This window comes from Anastrepha obliqua, chromosome 5, assembly GCF_027943255.1.
Source record: "Anastrepha obliqua isolate idAnaObli1 chromosome 5, idAnaObli1_1.0, whole genome shotgun sequence".
NCBI classification, from domain to species: domain Eukaryota; kingdom Metazoa; phylum Arthropoda; class Insecta; order Diptera; family Tephritidae; genus Anastrepha; species Anastrepha obliqua.
The window spans coordinates 34,677,663-34,694,208 of NC_072896.1; the positions used below are offsets into that span (position 1 = coordinate 34,677,663).

A 16,546-nucleotide genomic window follows, 5' to 3' on the forward strand; every position below is an offset into this window, starting at 1 on the left:
TTTTTGGGCTTACAGTGGCGAGAAGAGCGGAGTGCATGATTCTTTCTGATTTTTCTAATAATTAATTCACGTAACTTAGCCAAAACCAAGTAAATCAAAGCTACAAATTTACCTATATGTAGTAAATGTGGAGAAATCCTAAAATTTTGCATTTAATATTTGAACTTCTTAATCCAATTTTTTTTTAATGTTGCCTTTCGCACTTTATTATAAGGTCCTTCTTTTTCAGATCCTTAAGGGCCATAGCGCATTAACCATACCTGCGCGCCATCTTGTGCGATTTTTGGCCATGTACTTCAGTTGGTTCCAGCTCTTTTCCATGCTTCCACCTTCCCTTTCAACTGTTCCCCTCCAAGTTTCCCTTGGTATACCAGGCTTGGGACCAACATCAATGAGACTTTCGTGCATCTTTTTGCGTAGAGTGCGGCCCATTCATCTCAATATTTTGGAGTTTTATGAGCATTTCGAATGGTTCAATTTGTACCTTGTAACTCAAAATTGTTTTGGGCAAGTTCTTTTGACCTGATTCATTCATTGAGCCAGTGTGCGATGCTCTCGTAAGTGAACCGCTCTCCAATAGGGGCTGATTACATTAATCGGAACAGATGGTAATCCGAAGTTGCAATGTCTGAGGAATACAGCGGGTGGAGCAAGATTTCCCATTTCAGTTCTTCTAAATATTTCTGGACTGGTTTAGCAACGTGTGGTCTGGCAATGTCATGCAGCAAAATCAGTTTGTCTTGTCTACCGTCCCATTCCGGCGGCTTTCCTTTGAGAGCTCAGAGCTCGATTCAATTGCATTAGCTGCAGTCGACAACGATTACCAGTGATGGTTTCAGATGATCTAAGGGGTCCATAATAGATGACACCCTTTTGATCACACCAGATACACAACATAACCTTTGAAGCATAAATATTTTTTTTGTCGCTGTCGATGGCTTGGTTCACCTGGTAGGTTTCAGCATTTTCGACGCTTAGGGCTATCATAATAGATCCATTTTCCATCGCCAGTGTCGATGCGATGCAGAAACCCTTTTCTTTTTTTCTTTTCAACGTTTACCACATCATCAATAATAATTGTTGTAGTTGGGTATCTTCCAATTTCGAATCGATGCCCCTTCGCGATCTTTATCACTCACATCAAAATTTCCATTTGGGAAGCGTCGAAACTGCTCGTTACAAGTTGAATTAGATGGAGCGTAATTACCGCAAACACTGATTAAAATACGACACACTTCAGCTGCACTTTTCTTTAAAATGTAATAAAGAGGCATGACTTCCAGCAAATGCTGTTTTTTCGAGAAGAACTTAGACATTTTTGACGTCAGAGAAAAAAGGATCTTCACGCTTCAAACGAATGTCAACCTCTGTTCCGAGACCTCACAAGTACACCTTGAAATCACCAGTATATTACTAGAGCGAACACAAAAATAGTATCAGCAGCGACACCTCTTTTACGAGGGCGGAAACTTATTTACATACCCAATACTCATTCTCATGACATCGGCACCTAAAATTCTTAGCCTTGCTTTAGCAAAGGTAGGACAGTCACATCAAAAATGCTCAGTGCCGTCCGCCTCCTCTAAGCAAGACAGGCAAATCGGATTCTCAATGATTACAATGGTGGTCATATCCTATGATCCCATGAGTTGTGTCGAGCAATAATACCGACCATCAACAAAACGTCTTTAATACTAAGTTTTAGACGAAAGTTCGACAATTTTCTCCTTGAAGTTCTCATAAAATACTTTGAAATTTTGCGGTGTTCTAGACTAGGGACGGGCAGCAGAGTGGCACGCTCACAGCAGAGCGTGCTAGCAAAGTGCTAGATGGAGGGGCGACATCAGAAAGGTAAGCAATAGGCGTGTACGTATATTAATCACTTCTGAGCAACGCATATGTGTTTGTAAAAAAGAGAGTGAAGCTTCGCCAATAGCAAAGTTACCAGATAAGGGTACTTCATTCCATGTTAGGGGATTTCGAAGTGTTGATCGTTCATATTAAATAATAAAATGCTTTTGGTTTTTTTTATTGGAAACGCTTCTTTGAATATTAACATCATCTTTGCAAATTTCTATTTTATTTACTTTTATAATTTTTGTAATCAAGAAGCATAGGCGATTTTATAATCAAGAAGTTTGAACATTCGCATGTCAAAGTTTCATAGTTGCTAAACTATGTGGAGAAAAATTTGTACTGACAATCGGTGTATATTTTTCTGAATGAAAAAATTGTCTTCGTTTACATATAAGTATGTATGTATATCGTATGTTTTTATGTTAGTGCATTTTTTTAAAGAATGCTGGTCACAACAGCGAACAGTAATCTCAACCAGCCATATTTTATTTAAACAATGCATGTTATACATTTTATTTTGTTAAAAAGGACAATTCATACATGTTTCCATTAAAAAAATAGAGGATTTTTTCAAAAAACATTGAGGAAATTATCATAGCAGAGTGGATATTCTTGGTGAGTACTTAGTTGCTCTCAAATTCAAATCACACGCATATGGCAATGCGCACAGTATGACAAAATACACAAAAATTATTAGAGAAATTTTTTTGCATCCGCTCATGGATTTCGCACCATCGGTGGCAACGCAAACCACTTTTCGCCATGAGACACCCATGCGTTCAGTACATTCACTAACACATTGAAATAAATCTTCACCTTTAGTCGTCCCTTTCATTGGAATAATGTCCAAAGGTTCTTCACATATATTTAGGTGGGCATCAACTCCTCGGATAAAAATCGCTAATTGGGCTATGTCAGATATATCTGTACTTTTGTCAAATACATAATATACAAGACTTCACCAATTCGCCATCCGAAAATGCACGATTCTCAAAAGAAAGGTTTAACGCGATTTCATAAGTTACACGCTTTGCATCTCAGCGCAATCTTCGCTTTCCTAAGAAATTAAAAAAAAATTTTACTAATTTGAATTTTTCCGACCTTCTGTAATTTGGCACATCGAATCGGGCTCTTCGTTTAGACTTAAGGATTTGTATATACTTTTCCTTTCTTCTCCTACATATTCATCATATTCACTCCTGTGCAGCTCATAATGTCTCTTTATGTTAAAAACCTTACACACCACACGTTTTTCACATGCAAGGCATTGTGATTCTCCGTCTACATATTTGCATAAAAAAGTTACACTCCACTTCGGCTTCAAATTAAACAATGTTCTTTTATTTTAGCTCATGCTGAACCAAATGTTTTATATTTAATATTTTATTTAACTTTGCTTATCTAAATTAAAAGTTAAAACAGAATAATGTATTACACATTAGAAATAAATTTATGTTTTTGTCGGCAGTTGAACACTGTGCACTTTGTTTTGACGTTCGCCGTTTCAAATTTTTAAATAGAATTTTCAGCACTTTCACTGCATCCACACCATACAAATACACTTAAAATTAGTGGTTTTTTATGCGACAATAATATGTAACTTACGGTCTCAAAAAATATCGTCAAAAAATGAAGAAATCACGAAAAAACTGATTTTATTTATGAAATGTCAAAACTTATTTATCTTTAAACGCGTTCCCCCGAAAATCGTGTTTTTTAAGCATTTTGGTCACACTTTTCATAGTAGTTATACTCCGATTTCAATGGTTTTGGTCTTAAAAGGTTCGGAAAACTTACCGCTAAGTTTCCCCGTGTACGATTTTTGAAATTTTTTTTCATTCCATTTTTATAACCTTTTAAAGTTCAAAAAATGAGCAAAAAAAAAATTTTTTTGCAAATTGTTGCATAACTTTTGAAAAAAATTTAAAAAAAAAAAATCTGTCACGGGAAAACTTAACCAGGGCAACTCTGAAGACAACGCATATCTAATTTTTGCTTTCTGATTACCCAGGTGGAAAAACCGTGACCAAAATGGAGACCTGTTTCGTTTGGAGGTGGACGTCTTCAGCGCCATTTCAAGGTCGTGGGTGTTAATTTTTTTCAAAGTCAAAACCATTTTTTAAAAGCCAAGACATGTACCTTTAAAATAAAAAAAAATTTTTTTTTAAATATTTACAGGATTTGTCACAATCAATCCCCAAAAAAACCCTTCATTTCAGGGCCTCGAGACCAGAAGACCCCCTTAAGTAATCATAAGATAAGTGTAAATAATTTACAGATTCGTCAGTATATGCAGTGATCAATATTATTGAAGATTTAACTGTCATTGCTTTCCAATATGTAAGATCTTAATTTAATCTCAAATTGAATATTTTCAGAGGTCTTAATCTTCTTTACATATAGCAATTAAAAAACAGTATTACGCAAACTTTTGAAATGTTTAATTGCTTGTTTATTGTGCTTCATTATCTTAATTCATTATTATAATACAAAGTTTAATATGTATTAAATTTAGTTATTGAAGAAAAATCTACCAAAAAAACCTATTTTTTTAGAAATTTGTTGATATGAAGTTAAAAGTTGGCATCCCTGGTAAGAATTCATGAATAATTGCTCTCTCATTCAGGATACAAACACAGACACAACTCGCTCAATTTTTCCGTTTCTTCCCTGTGCTCTGTTATCCCCCTTCACCTAGCACTTTTAAGCACGTAGAAGCACATGCTGCCGCACAGTGCAAATGTGCTGAGTTTGCCCATCACTATTCTAGACTGAACCAATGCTCTTATGCACAATCACAGAAAACTATTGGGCTTTTGTTCGCTTAGGTTTCGGCTCGGCTTTAAAACTCGATGTTCGGTCTTTGCGAAAACACTTTCTTTACCGCAAACACTTTGCAATTTTTTTACTTTCAAATCCGAGGAAACAAATTTTCTTTACTTATTACATCAACTGACGAAATTCGTTTTGAAGTTATTTTTTCTGGTTTTCCTTCAACAGCTAAAATACTTTTAATGCATTTATATATTTTTTTAATTTTACTCGTGGCATTGCCATTTAAACTCGCCAATGCATATTTTTATTGTGGTGCAGAAAATGAGAAGAAATTATGTAAAACAAAGAAACATATTATCTGCCATCCTGACACTTTGGTAGGTATGGATGTGTCTAAGTGTGTATATTTAAAATAAAGAACAACCCAAATTATAAATTTACTTAAAATCAAAACCTTAAAATATTAATATGCGCACCCTTTGCAACCACAAGCCTCTCGAAGGTGAAGTAAAAGCTTTCGCTCCTATGACAAACAAATTGAAACGTATGTTTCTTGATCACCACAATGAGTTTCGCAACAAACTGGCTGGAGGGCAGCAGGAATTCAAGGGAGGTGAAAAATTTCCTAATGCCACTCGCATGCGTGAAGTTCTGTGGGACGATGAATTGGCTTATATAGCTGGAGAGCATGCAAAACGCTGCCATATGGCGCACGATGAATGTCGTTCCACCGAAAGATTTCCAAGCGCCGGACAAAATCTTCACTCAAGATATCGTGATGATGAGAGGTACACTAATGTGCCTGACGTAGTACTCAGCGCTGTGAATGATTGGTGGGGTGAATATAGTCTTGTGGAGGATGGCAATAAGTTGACAGAAGAATTTCCTGGAGGGTGAGTAAATATGAAGCAAATAAAGAGTTTGTTTGATTTTGGAAATTTTTAGTCTAAGTATATTAGATTGAGTCGGAAAATTTTGTTGTTGGTGTACTACAAAAAATAGATTTTAAGCAATCCAACTCAGCTCCATACTGACTTAAAATATGGTAAAGGATATGTTGGACCCCTAAGCCTTTATTCTGAAAACAAAAGAAAAAAATCAGCCTAATATACAAGCGGGCCTCGAAACGTTTATGGAATGAAAGAGGAACGAATGTTAGCTTGAAGATGTTGTTTTTTTGTTTTTTTTTTTCAACAAATTTTTATTTTCAATCTATTGAGTGACCATTTGCTTTATTTTTGGATCGTATATGAGGAAGTTTAAATGTCTAATGCATCATCCATGCAGCCAGCGCAGTCGTGGTATGTCATGAGACGTTTGGCATCGTCGCCCACCCTGGAACCGCTTTCGCATTACTTCAGAGTGGCGTTCCATATTTCTCCCTACACTAGCTCTGCAAATATTTCTGAAAGTTACTAGAATTTTATTTCTTATAACTCTTATACCTACTTCTTTTACTTATTATGAGATTTCCTCCTCATTTCGGGTATTTTGAAGGCAAGCTGAAATGCCTTTAATACAAATATAAATAAAAAAAGAAAATGTATGTCTTGCGTATGGGAATACGTTACCGCTCTCGTAAAAGAGGTGACGCTGCTGATATTACTTCCCGCTCCATCAAATACAATTTGTAAAGAGTGGTCTCCACGCTTTCAAAGTGGCATCGACGTGCGTGATAAAGATCGCGAAGGGGCATCGATTCGAAATTATAAGCTACCCAACCACAACAATTATTAGATGAACCTTTGATGATATGCCTAAGGAGTTGGATGTTGACAGGTCAACCGTCGGTAAGCGTTTGCACGCGAGGGGAATGGTCCAGAAAGCATGTAATTGGGTGCCAGATCAATTGAAGGAGAGGAATATCGAGATACGTTTGTGTGAGATGCTTCTTGAACGGCAGACAAAAAAAGGTTTTTCATCGCATCGTCACTCACTATGAATAATGGATCTATTGTGATAACCCTAAGCGTCGAAAATGTTGGAGCCACCTAAGTGTATCTGTGTCGATGGAGACAGCGAAAATTATATTCATTCTTCAAAGGTTATATTGTGCGTCTGATGGGATCAGAAGGGTGTTATCTATAATGGGATCCCTTAACCATCTGAAAACATCACAGGTAATCGTTGCCGACTGCAGCTAATGCAATTGGATCGACATCTCAAAGAAAAGTGGCCGGAATGGGACGGTAGACATGACAAACTGAATTTGCTGCATGATAGTCTGGCGTTATCACGTTGCTAAATCAGTCCAGAAATATTTAGAAGGGCGGAATTGGGAAATCTTGCCTCACCCGCTGTATTCTCCAGACATTGCACGTTCGGATTACCATCTGTTTCGATCAATGCAGTCAGCCGCTATTGGAGAGTGGTTCACTTCTTACGAGAGCAACGCAAACTGGCTCAATGAATGAATCAATTCAAAAGAACTCGAATTTTCGTCAGAGGAATCCGTATGCTGTCTGAAATATGGAGTAAAGTTGTAACTTCCACTGGCACATATTTCACATAATATCAGGTGCTACATAATTGTTTAAATAGCTCGTAACTTCGGCTACGGAAGGACGGAAACTTATTCCCAACTCTTTTTTATAACGAATGTATTAAGAGGCTAAAAATGTATGAAACAAATCACACTGTGCGATACTTCTAATGCGCAAGTAGTGACCATTTTACAAGGTGGCGCAAAATTAATCACTCCATCGGAAAATGTATCATGTTTGCAAATAGCGTTGTGCGCCAATCACATTTCGCACTTATGAACTGGGCATTACAGTGTACAAACAGATAAGCACTGGAGTGCATAAAGATCAAAATAAAGATTTCTATCTCAAACTCATTTTTCTTTTTTGTTTTTAATAAAACACAATTCAAGGAACAATTGAATGATTAATTTTGGGCTGCTTTGTAGAAGCATCCGATTACCTCACACGCGTTTCGCTTGTTTGCCTCAACAACGCAAGGTAACTCCAGAATTCGAAAAACAGCTTCCAAGCTTTCAATTTACTATGGCTCCCTAAGCAAGCAGAATGGCATAAGCGTTCCTTCATAGATCAATGCTTAATACAAATAGAAACCACTATGAATTTTTTACGCAAAATACTTGTAAATGAAATATTCATTTCTGCTAACTTACATTCCTGGCTTTAATTCAGCAAACGCGCGCTATTTGGTATTTATATGAAAGTCATGAGCTATTGCTTTACACAGCTGAAATCACTGAAATAGGCATTAACCTAAAACAATGTAATTTACATATGTCAATCCTTATTTCTAGTGTGGCAGACTGGCACAAAATCGGTCATTTCACGGCGATGGCAAACGAACGCGCAGCATTTGTTGGCTGTGGTGTGGCATTTTGTGATAACTGCACTAGGCGAAAGTATTGCGTGATGGTCAGCTGCAATTACTCAAAGACAAATGTGCTAAGAGCTTTTATGTACAAAACAGGCGATAAACCAGCATCAGCATGCGACTACTATGAGACTACACCAAGCCAAAGATATCCGAATCTCTGCATAAATAATGGAAAATTTTATAACAAAGTCAGGTAGAATTGCAGATGTACAAATGTTTTGCTATCACATCAATAGAATATGTTTGTGAAATTGTTTGTATGAAGATTAAAACGAAAAAGAGAAATATTGAAATACCTATTATTGCGAGATAATTTTTTATGTTAAATGTGATATCGCTGGTTGAGGCGTGGGAACTTACCAAAATGCGGTAAGTGGCTTGGAAAATTGTTATGCATACATAAAATTGTGTCTGTTTTAATTTGTTATTTTTGATCTTCATTATTTTGCTTCTTTTCCATATAATAGTAATTAATTTTAAACATTGGTTGAAAATTTATTTATTTACTTATTTATTTAATAAACAAAAAATAACAATAAATTATTATTTTAGAATAAAAGCAGCATTAGCTGCCAGAGCTTACGGCTCACTGCTCTAATAAGATTATTTTTTTACTAGAAAAGTTAACTTATTAGAAAGCCAATTTTCTGGAAAGGATTATTAAGCACTATTGACAAATGAATTACTAAAGAAATTAAGTAGTGTGGGAAGTAAATTCAGAAGATACACAAAGTGAAGTCCAAAATATAATATACAAGACTGAGCTAAAATAGAAACGACAGGAGCTTTGTTCTGATAACTTCAAGTTTATTTATTCAAAGTAGTCTTCTCTGGCCTCCATACACTGTTTTGCGCGATATAAAAGCTTTTCGAAAGAGGTTTTCAACCATTGTATTTTTGAGCGTTTGCAAGAAAATGACGTGATTCTGGTGTTTCGCCACAAAGCAATGAATGCAATGGCTCAGGTGGCGGAGTCAATAATGGCAATTTCACTCTTTCACTATGGCAGCATAATCCGGACGTTTATCCGGAAAACTTCAATGCGCCACAATACTCGCAAACAACGTTCATTGGCCCATTGCAAACTCTAGGATGCAAGCAGTAATCAGTGTTGTAATCATATCGAAACGATGCTCGATTAAAATCAGCACTTGATAATTCTCTTCTTGATCTACTTATTGATCTCTGTTATTCGCTCGACAATTTCGCATTGCCAACCGAGCCGTTTCACGGGCTGCCTCGCTTTGCTCTTGTGATTGAGAAGCACGAAGTCGAGCCATACTAACGCGGCGCTCTTCACGGCGTTCTTGTCGGGAAAGATTCGATCGTCTTGGTCGCGGCATTAATAATGATGATTCAAATAGAATACAAATTACTGTGAATATATATTTCTGATAAAATTTATATTATCAAATTTTCTACTTAACCATAGACAAAACTACGTTTAGCTGTCATTTGCGTTTTGTTATTCCATATCAGGGTTTCAGGTCATTGACCGGAATGGCTTTCAGGATGTCGGTACAAGCCTTTTAGATGGTCTCCGCGGACGCAAAAAATTTTCCTTTCATAGCCAAATGCACTTTTCCGAATAGGTAGAAAACACAGCGAGCCATATCAAGTGAATGCGGAGAGTGACTGATAGTTAAAATGCGATTTTTAGACAAAAAAAAACAGTCACGAGAACGGATAGATGAGATGGTGCATTATCATGCAATAAGCGCCAGCTTCTAGCTTCCCAGTATTAAGGGCGAATTCGATGCAATAAACGCTTCAAAACGCCAATATAGAAAATTGCAATGACGATTGCTGCGTAAGCACGAAATCTTTGAGGACAATTCCCTTGCAATCGTAAAAACAAATGAGCTTCGACTTGATTTTTGACTTCCCCAAACGCGATATTTTAGGTGGTGTCTCGTCAGGTTCATGTTGGAAACACCACGTTTCATCAGCAGTTGCAGTGTTGTAAATGAAGTTCTCGTCTCTTCTCGCCTCTTTAATGAGGTCTTTCGGATGTTGAGTTCTGAGCCATTTTTGGTCCTCAGTTAACTTGTGCGGAATGAAACGTGCACAGACCTCTCGTAAGCCGAAATGATCAGTTAGTTATGCGATAAATCGATGTTTTGGAGATATTTAACTCCGATTCCATGAATTTCCACAATAATTTTGGTTAATTTTTTTTAAATTTACGAACAATTTCGATGGAGTTTTCGGTGATCAGTGATTTCGGACGTTCGTTCATTTTCTTTTATGTCCTCACAACCCTCTCTCAAACCAATCATGGGACAAGATAAACAATCATCGCCATGCACTTTTTTCATAAATGTTTCGGTAAACGTTTTAACCGATTTAAAAAAAAAATGATTTTAGGTCGTTGAAACTCATTTTTGTAACTTCGCTTCCACTGAATCGAATGTCACCAAACTTTCATTGGAACTCAGCTAGGGATGTAATTTTTAACGCACTAACTCGTTAAAGAGATGGCGCCATCGAAAACATTTTTACGACGCCAGTCTTGTTTATTTTGGACTTCACTTGTACGAAAGCTTATTTAAATAGATATTTAGGTAAAGAGACTTATAGTACCTTGTTAATTCGTGGTATTCTGAGTTAAGTTTTGTAAATAACCAGCGTATTGCTTGGGGACAGGAGCCTCTCGATTTGCAGCAAGGTGAGTTTCTTGCAGAGAAATACCATTTAGTGACTGTTCTTTGATGAGTATTTCAAATACTGTATAGTTGTTGTATAACCGTTCAGGTTCCACTGTACAATTTTAAACGTAAAGAAAAAAGAATGAAAGAGTGAGAAGAAATTAAAATTCTTCCTCTTCCTCAATCGAGTTGAGTAGGTTGTTGTGTTGATGTTGAGTTAGTTAGTGTATTGCTGAAAGTTGAGTTTAGAGTGTGGTGAGATTAGAATTGCAGTTCGCTGATGAATTGTGGTAATGTGTTACTTATTTATGAGCAGGAGTTGATAGCCATCATTATTATGAATGTTGTTGAAGGTGGACTGGAGAGAATCAAAGACTTGAGGTTGAGAGATGGATCGGAGAGGAAGTTTGATGATCTGAATTGATGTTGAATTGTCGAGTAAGATTTAAAATAGTATTTTTAGGGTTGGTAGCATGATGGAAATAATAATGAGATAGCGCCTATCATGGTGCTGTTACTTTGCTCTCAACGAATTTGAGAATGAGTGACGTCATATTAGCACCAGTATGCCCAGATTGCTATATTCGTAACTTGATTTAGCATTTGTTTTTTTGTTTTTTTGTTATTTAGTTTCGGAGTTTTAAAACTTTCTTCACGACATTTTTCTAGCCTGTTCTATTTAAAAAGTAATGTTTATTATTTTATAAAATATGCATTTGTTTAAATTAGTTCAATAATCCACTCAGTTTTATTTAGCTTTACTTTTCTTAACATCTGGACACATTGCCCGAGTTAACGACGTTAGTCACATATACATTTATATTTAATGATTACTCATCATTGTCTATACCGACAAATAACAATACTCATATGCACTTTAACCTTGTGTGATAACGATGCACAAAACAACAAACTTATCTCTTATCTTATGATTCACTAACGAACTACGGACAAACAACATAACAATAGAAATACACTATCCCTAAGACAAACAATAATAACCTCGACTAGTAAACAGATAACGACCTATGTACGCATATCAATGGTATAAATAGTTCTAAGATTCATGTAAACTAGTCAGTCTAAGATTATAAATAAAGAATGCACATCATAGTGCTCTAAAAATAGTCTTTTACTCAAATTATCGATCCAAGATAATAACTGGGGGCTCAACCGATTTAAGCCATATCTATTTTTTTTTTAAATAAAAAAAGATAGAAAAAATCCCACGGGGAATAAGACTCCCAACACTAAATTCTTGAAAAAAGTGTATAAACAAGCAGTAACAAAAAAGTTTCTAAAAAATTTTAGAAAAAAATTAAAAGAAACTGGATACCGTACGGAAGCTCCGGTTAGCAGACAAACATAAAACCCACGACGCTCTCAGAAGACTAAGTAGAGCTACAATGGAACAACAAATGGCCCAACTAACTGCCCAAATTACCATGCTGAGGGACCAGATGCAGCAACAAATAACGGATTTCACGGGGAGAATAACTATGCTGGAACAACAAAATGCTCCACAAGAATTTGTTTTATACGACGAAGTAAAACTAAACATCACCGACCCCAAGGATATCGACCTTGAGTTATTCAAATCTCTCCCAAAATTTGACGGAGATAAGGACCAATACCGATCATGGAGATCACAAGTCTGGACCTTCATGGAAGCCATAAAGACCTTCCAGAATCATCCTAAATACTATAGCGCCCTGGGAATAATGCGAACGAAAATCACAGGACCAGCTGCTAATATCCTTACGAACCACAACACTAAATTGAATTTTTATTCAATCATAAACAGATTGGACTACACGTATGCGGACCAACGCCCACTATATGTGCTTCTTGACGAATTGAAGAAAATCACACAAGGAAGAAAAACTCTTGCAGAATTTCACAGTGAGGTTTCTAAGGCCCTTAACTTAGCCTTATCGAAAATTGAGATGTCTAGTGATGACAATAGCGAAGGAATGAAAACATACGCTAATCAAGAGGCAGTACGAACATTTATTCTTGGGTTAAACTCCAAATATACCAGCGGTACATTGTACAGCCATAACCCAGGGAATTTGGAATCAGCATATGCAACAGCCTGTACCATTTCCCACGACAACGTGAACGAGGAGTTTGAGACGCAGTTCAGGCCTCTAAATCAACGCCAACACTATTCGAACCAGAATCGACATAACTACCCACAACCACATAAAGAAGAGAGGGAGTACAAGCCGAACATAAGGTTACAGAGGAGCAACTATCAACCAAGAAATTTTTACCAGCAGCAACAACAACAACCACCACAACAACAACAACCCACGCCTATTCCAATGGACATAGATCACTCCAGGCAGTATATGCAGACAACCAGGTACAACAACGCGGTAAGTCGAAATCATTTTAAACCAAACAATGCGTATAAGAGAGATAAGGCATCTAACTACAATAATACGACTTCCATGCAAGATAGGAAGTTCCAAAGAATAAATCAATTAAATAGAGAAGATCTAGAGTCAGTAGATGTATCAAATTACGAAGAACAATATGAAACAGGCAGTACTTTTTTAGGCGAGTAAACGGGTTGCCTTGCTTACAAACAAAATGCGGCCTAACCGGCACACCCGTTACCTTATTAATCGACACAGGCTCTACTAACAATTACATAAATATAAATTGTAATATAGGGAAATCTATTAAATTGAAACCATTTAAAACCAAAACCTTGCATGGCTACTCAATTATTAATTCTAAAAAAATAATAACGATGTACGGACATCATTTAACATTCTATGAAATTAAGGAGTTGAACGATTTTGACATGATACTTGGAGAACAGGGATTACGCCAAATAAAGGCAGAAATTAGTTTATTTGACTATAGTTTGAAGTATCAAAAAAAGAAAACCTTAGAAGTAAAACCAAAGATTAATTATACAATAAATAATGAAAAGTTTAAAGATCAAGTGGAAGAGCTAATGAATAGAAATAATAACACTAATGGGAAATTGCCCTTTACAACCACAATACAAGCAACTATCAAGACTGAATCAGAAGACCCCATATGGACAAAACAATATCCATATCCCATGTCCGATCACGACTTTGTCAAGAAAGAAATTGAGAAACTTTTAAATGACGGTATAATACAACCAAGCAAAAGCCCATATAATTCACCTATATGGACAGTTCCAAAAAAAGGCACCGATGACCAAGGGAAGCCCAAGCGAAGAATGGTTGTTGATTTCCAAAAGATAAATTCTCATACGATTACGGACAGATATCCAATTCCAGATGTCAATATGACAATACAAAACCTCGGAAAAGCAAAAATTTTTTCCACAATAGATTTAGAATCAGGCTTTCATCAGATACTAATTAAAGAACCTGATCGAGAAAAGACTGCATTCTCTGTCAACGGCGCGAAGTATGAATTTATAAGGATGCCATTCGGATTAAAGAATGCACCCTCAATCTTTCAACGATGTGTTGACGACATACTAAGAGAATACATTGGAAAGTTCGCATATGTTTATATCGATGATGTGTTAATTTATTCATCTACTGTAGAAGAACATATGGAACACATCCGAATCATAATTAATGCCCTTCACAATGCCAACATGAAAATTTCTGACGAAAAGTCACATTTTTTCCAGGATTCAGTTGAATACCTTGGACATATTATAAAACATAATAGAATTACTGTAGACCCAAAAAAAGTCGAAACTATAAAGAACTACCCAAAACCAAAAAATTTGAAAGAATTGAGATCTTTCTTAGGACTCGCTAGTTACTACAGGAAGTTTATAAAGGATTTTGCTAAAATCACGAAACCTTTAACTATTCATTTGAAAGGAGAATTGGGAATGGTGTCAAAAAATCAAAGTGCTAAAGTACCGATACAATTAGATGTAGCAGCAGAGGAAGCCTTGGAAAAAATAAAAAACTCCTTACAAGAGCAAGTTGAACTTTTCCAACCCGATTTTTCTAAACCATTCAGTTTAACAACCGATGCTAGCAATTTTGCTATCGGGGCAGTTTTGTCACAAAATCGCCACCCGATCGCATTCATTTCACGCACACTAAATGAAACAGAACAAAATTATAGCACTAATGAGAAAGAACTACTAGCAATCGTTTGGTCCTTACAAAAACTTAGAAATTATTTATATGGTGTAGCAAACTTGACAATTTACACGGATCACCAATCCCTAATATTTTCGATTTCTGAAAAAAATCCGAATGCGAAATTAAAGCGTTGGAAAAATCTAATTGAAGAATATGGTGCCAAACTTGTTTATAAACCGGGTCACCAGAATGTCGTTGCAGATGCGCTTTCGCGTCAGCAAATCAATAATACAACAAATTGTTCCGATCATTCACAACAAAGTTCTCCTGTCGAAACTATGAAAAAAGTTAAACAACCACTTAACTCTTTCAGAAACCAAATAATTATTTTACAAGATAATGAAAGGAATGAAGTCCTCAATCAAACAATATTTCCCGGTCAATTTAGACACACAATATTTTATAGAGACACCCCGGATTTACTATCTAAACTTAAAGATGTAGTTAATCCAAAAGTTACTAACGCGATAAAGGTAGATGAAGAAATACTGTTTCACCTAAAACAAGAAATTATCTCCGCCTTCCCAAATTATAACCTGGTACTAGCCCAAAATAAGTTAAATGACGTAACATCTTTAAACGAACAAAGAGAAATTGTCACACAAACACATAAACTTGCACATAGGAACTACAAAAATAACACACAAGAAATATTGTTGACCCATTACTGGCCCAATATTAAGGAAATGTGCCGTAAACTAGTCATAGGCTGTGAAATTTGTTTACAGCACAAATACGAAAGACAACCAAATAAACAACCGATTGGAAAAACTCCAATACCAACACAAGTAGGAGAATACATACAGATGGATGTTTTCCATATTAATAACAAACAGTACCTTAGCTCCACAGACAGATATTCCAAATATTGCTTCTTACGAAAACTAGACACAAAGATAAACTGTCATGAATACATTGAAGAAGTACTTACACAAGTTTACCCAAATGCCAAAAATCTTATGACTGATAACGAAAGCATATTTATCGGAAACATAGCAAAATGCTTGTACAGCCGGCTACAAATAACGCACTCCGTTACGCCTATACATCATTCGACATCAAACGCCCAAGTTGAACGGATACACTCTACTCTAATTGAGCTCTGCCAAAGTTTAGCCGCAGAAAATCATACAGCTCCCGGCGACGAATTATTCAACGCAGTTCGCCAGTACAATAGAACAATCCATTCTTCAACAGGACATAAGCCCGAGGACGTATTTTACAATCGCGAAAAATATCCTGATATCAAGAACATACTTGAAGATAAACAGAAGAAACTACTCAGGCATCACAATAAAGGGAGACAGGCCATAACATACAAACCAGGCGACACAATTTATAGCCGAACGGATCGGCGTAATAAGCTTGCAACCAAGTACAATAAACATAAGGTAAAAGAAGATCGTGGGGACACAATTTTAACAGTGAGGGGGAAAATAATACATAAAGACAGCATTCGAAAAAATAGCACACCATGCAACGAATCGGCTTCCTAATTTTAATGATAGTTACTTGCGGATTTTGCGATAAAATAACAGATTTGACTGGTAAAAAATATGTACTTACTGAAGTAGATACTGTGTATACCTACGAGAGCTCATCCTTTCTTTACCACGTATCGAACTTACCCATAATATTAGAACCATATGAAAGAATAGTGCGAACTAAGTATGAACCAAGTCAAAACGAGGAAGAAAATATACTAATTGATAAAATAGAAACTCTGAAGTCACAATTAATACCATCCGAGTATCGTGCCAAACGTGCCCTTAATTTCTTAGGTTC

The 16,546-nt window shown here is 36.2% G+C and overlaps 1 protein-coding gene across 1 annotated transcript; it reads left to right on the top strand.

The window, feature by feature from the left end:
- The first annotated feature begins 4,798 nt into the window (after positions 1–4,798).
- Positions 4,799–8,304, top strand: LOC129248501 (antigen 5 like allergen Cul n 1-like). The gene is made up of 3 exons (XM_054888070.1): positions 4,799–5,009; positions 5,125–5,525; positions 7,910–8,304. Exons 1-3 carry the CDS (start codon positions 4,872–4,874, stop codon positions 8,184–8,186), a joined length of 816 nt encoding a protein of 271 aa, XP_054744045.1. The 5' UTR covers positions 4,799–4,871; the 3' UTR covers positions 8,187–8,304.
- The last annotated feature ends 8,242 nt before the right edge of the window (positions 8,305–16,546 follow it).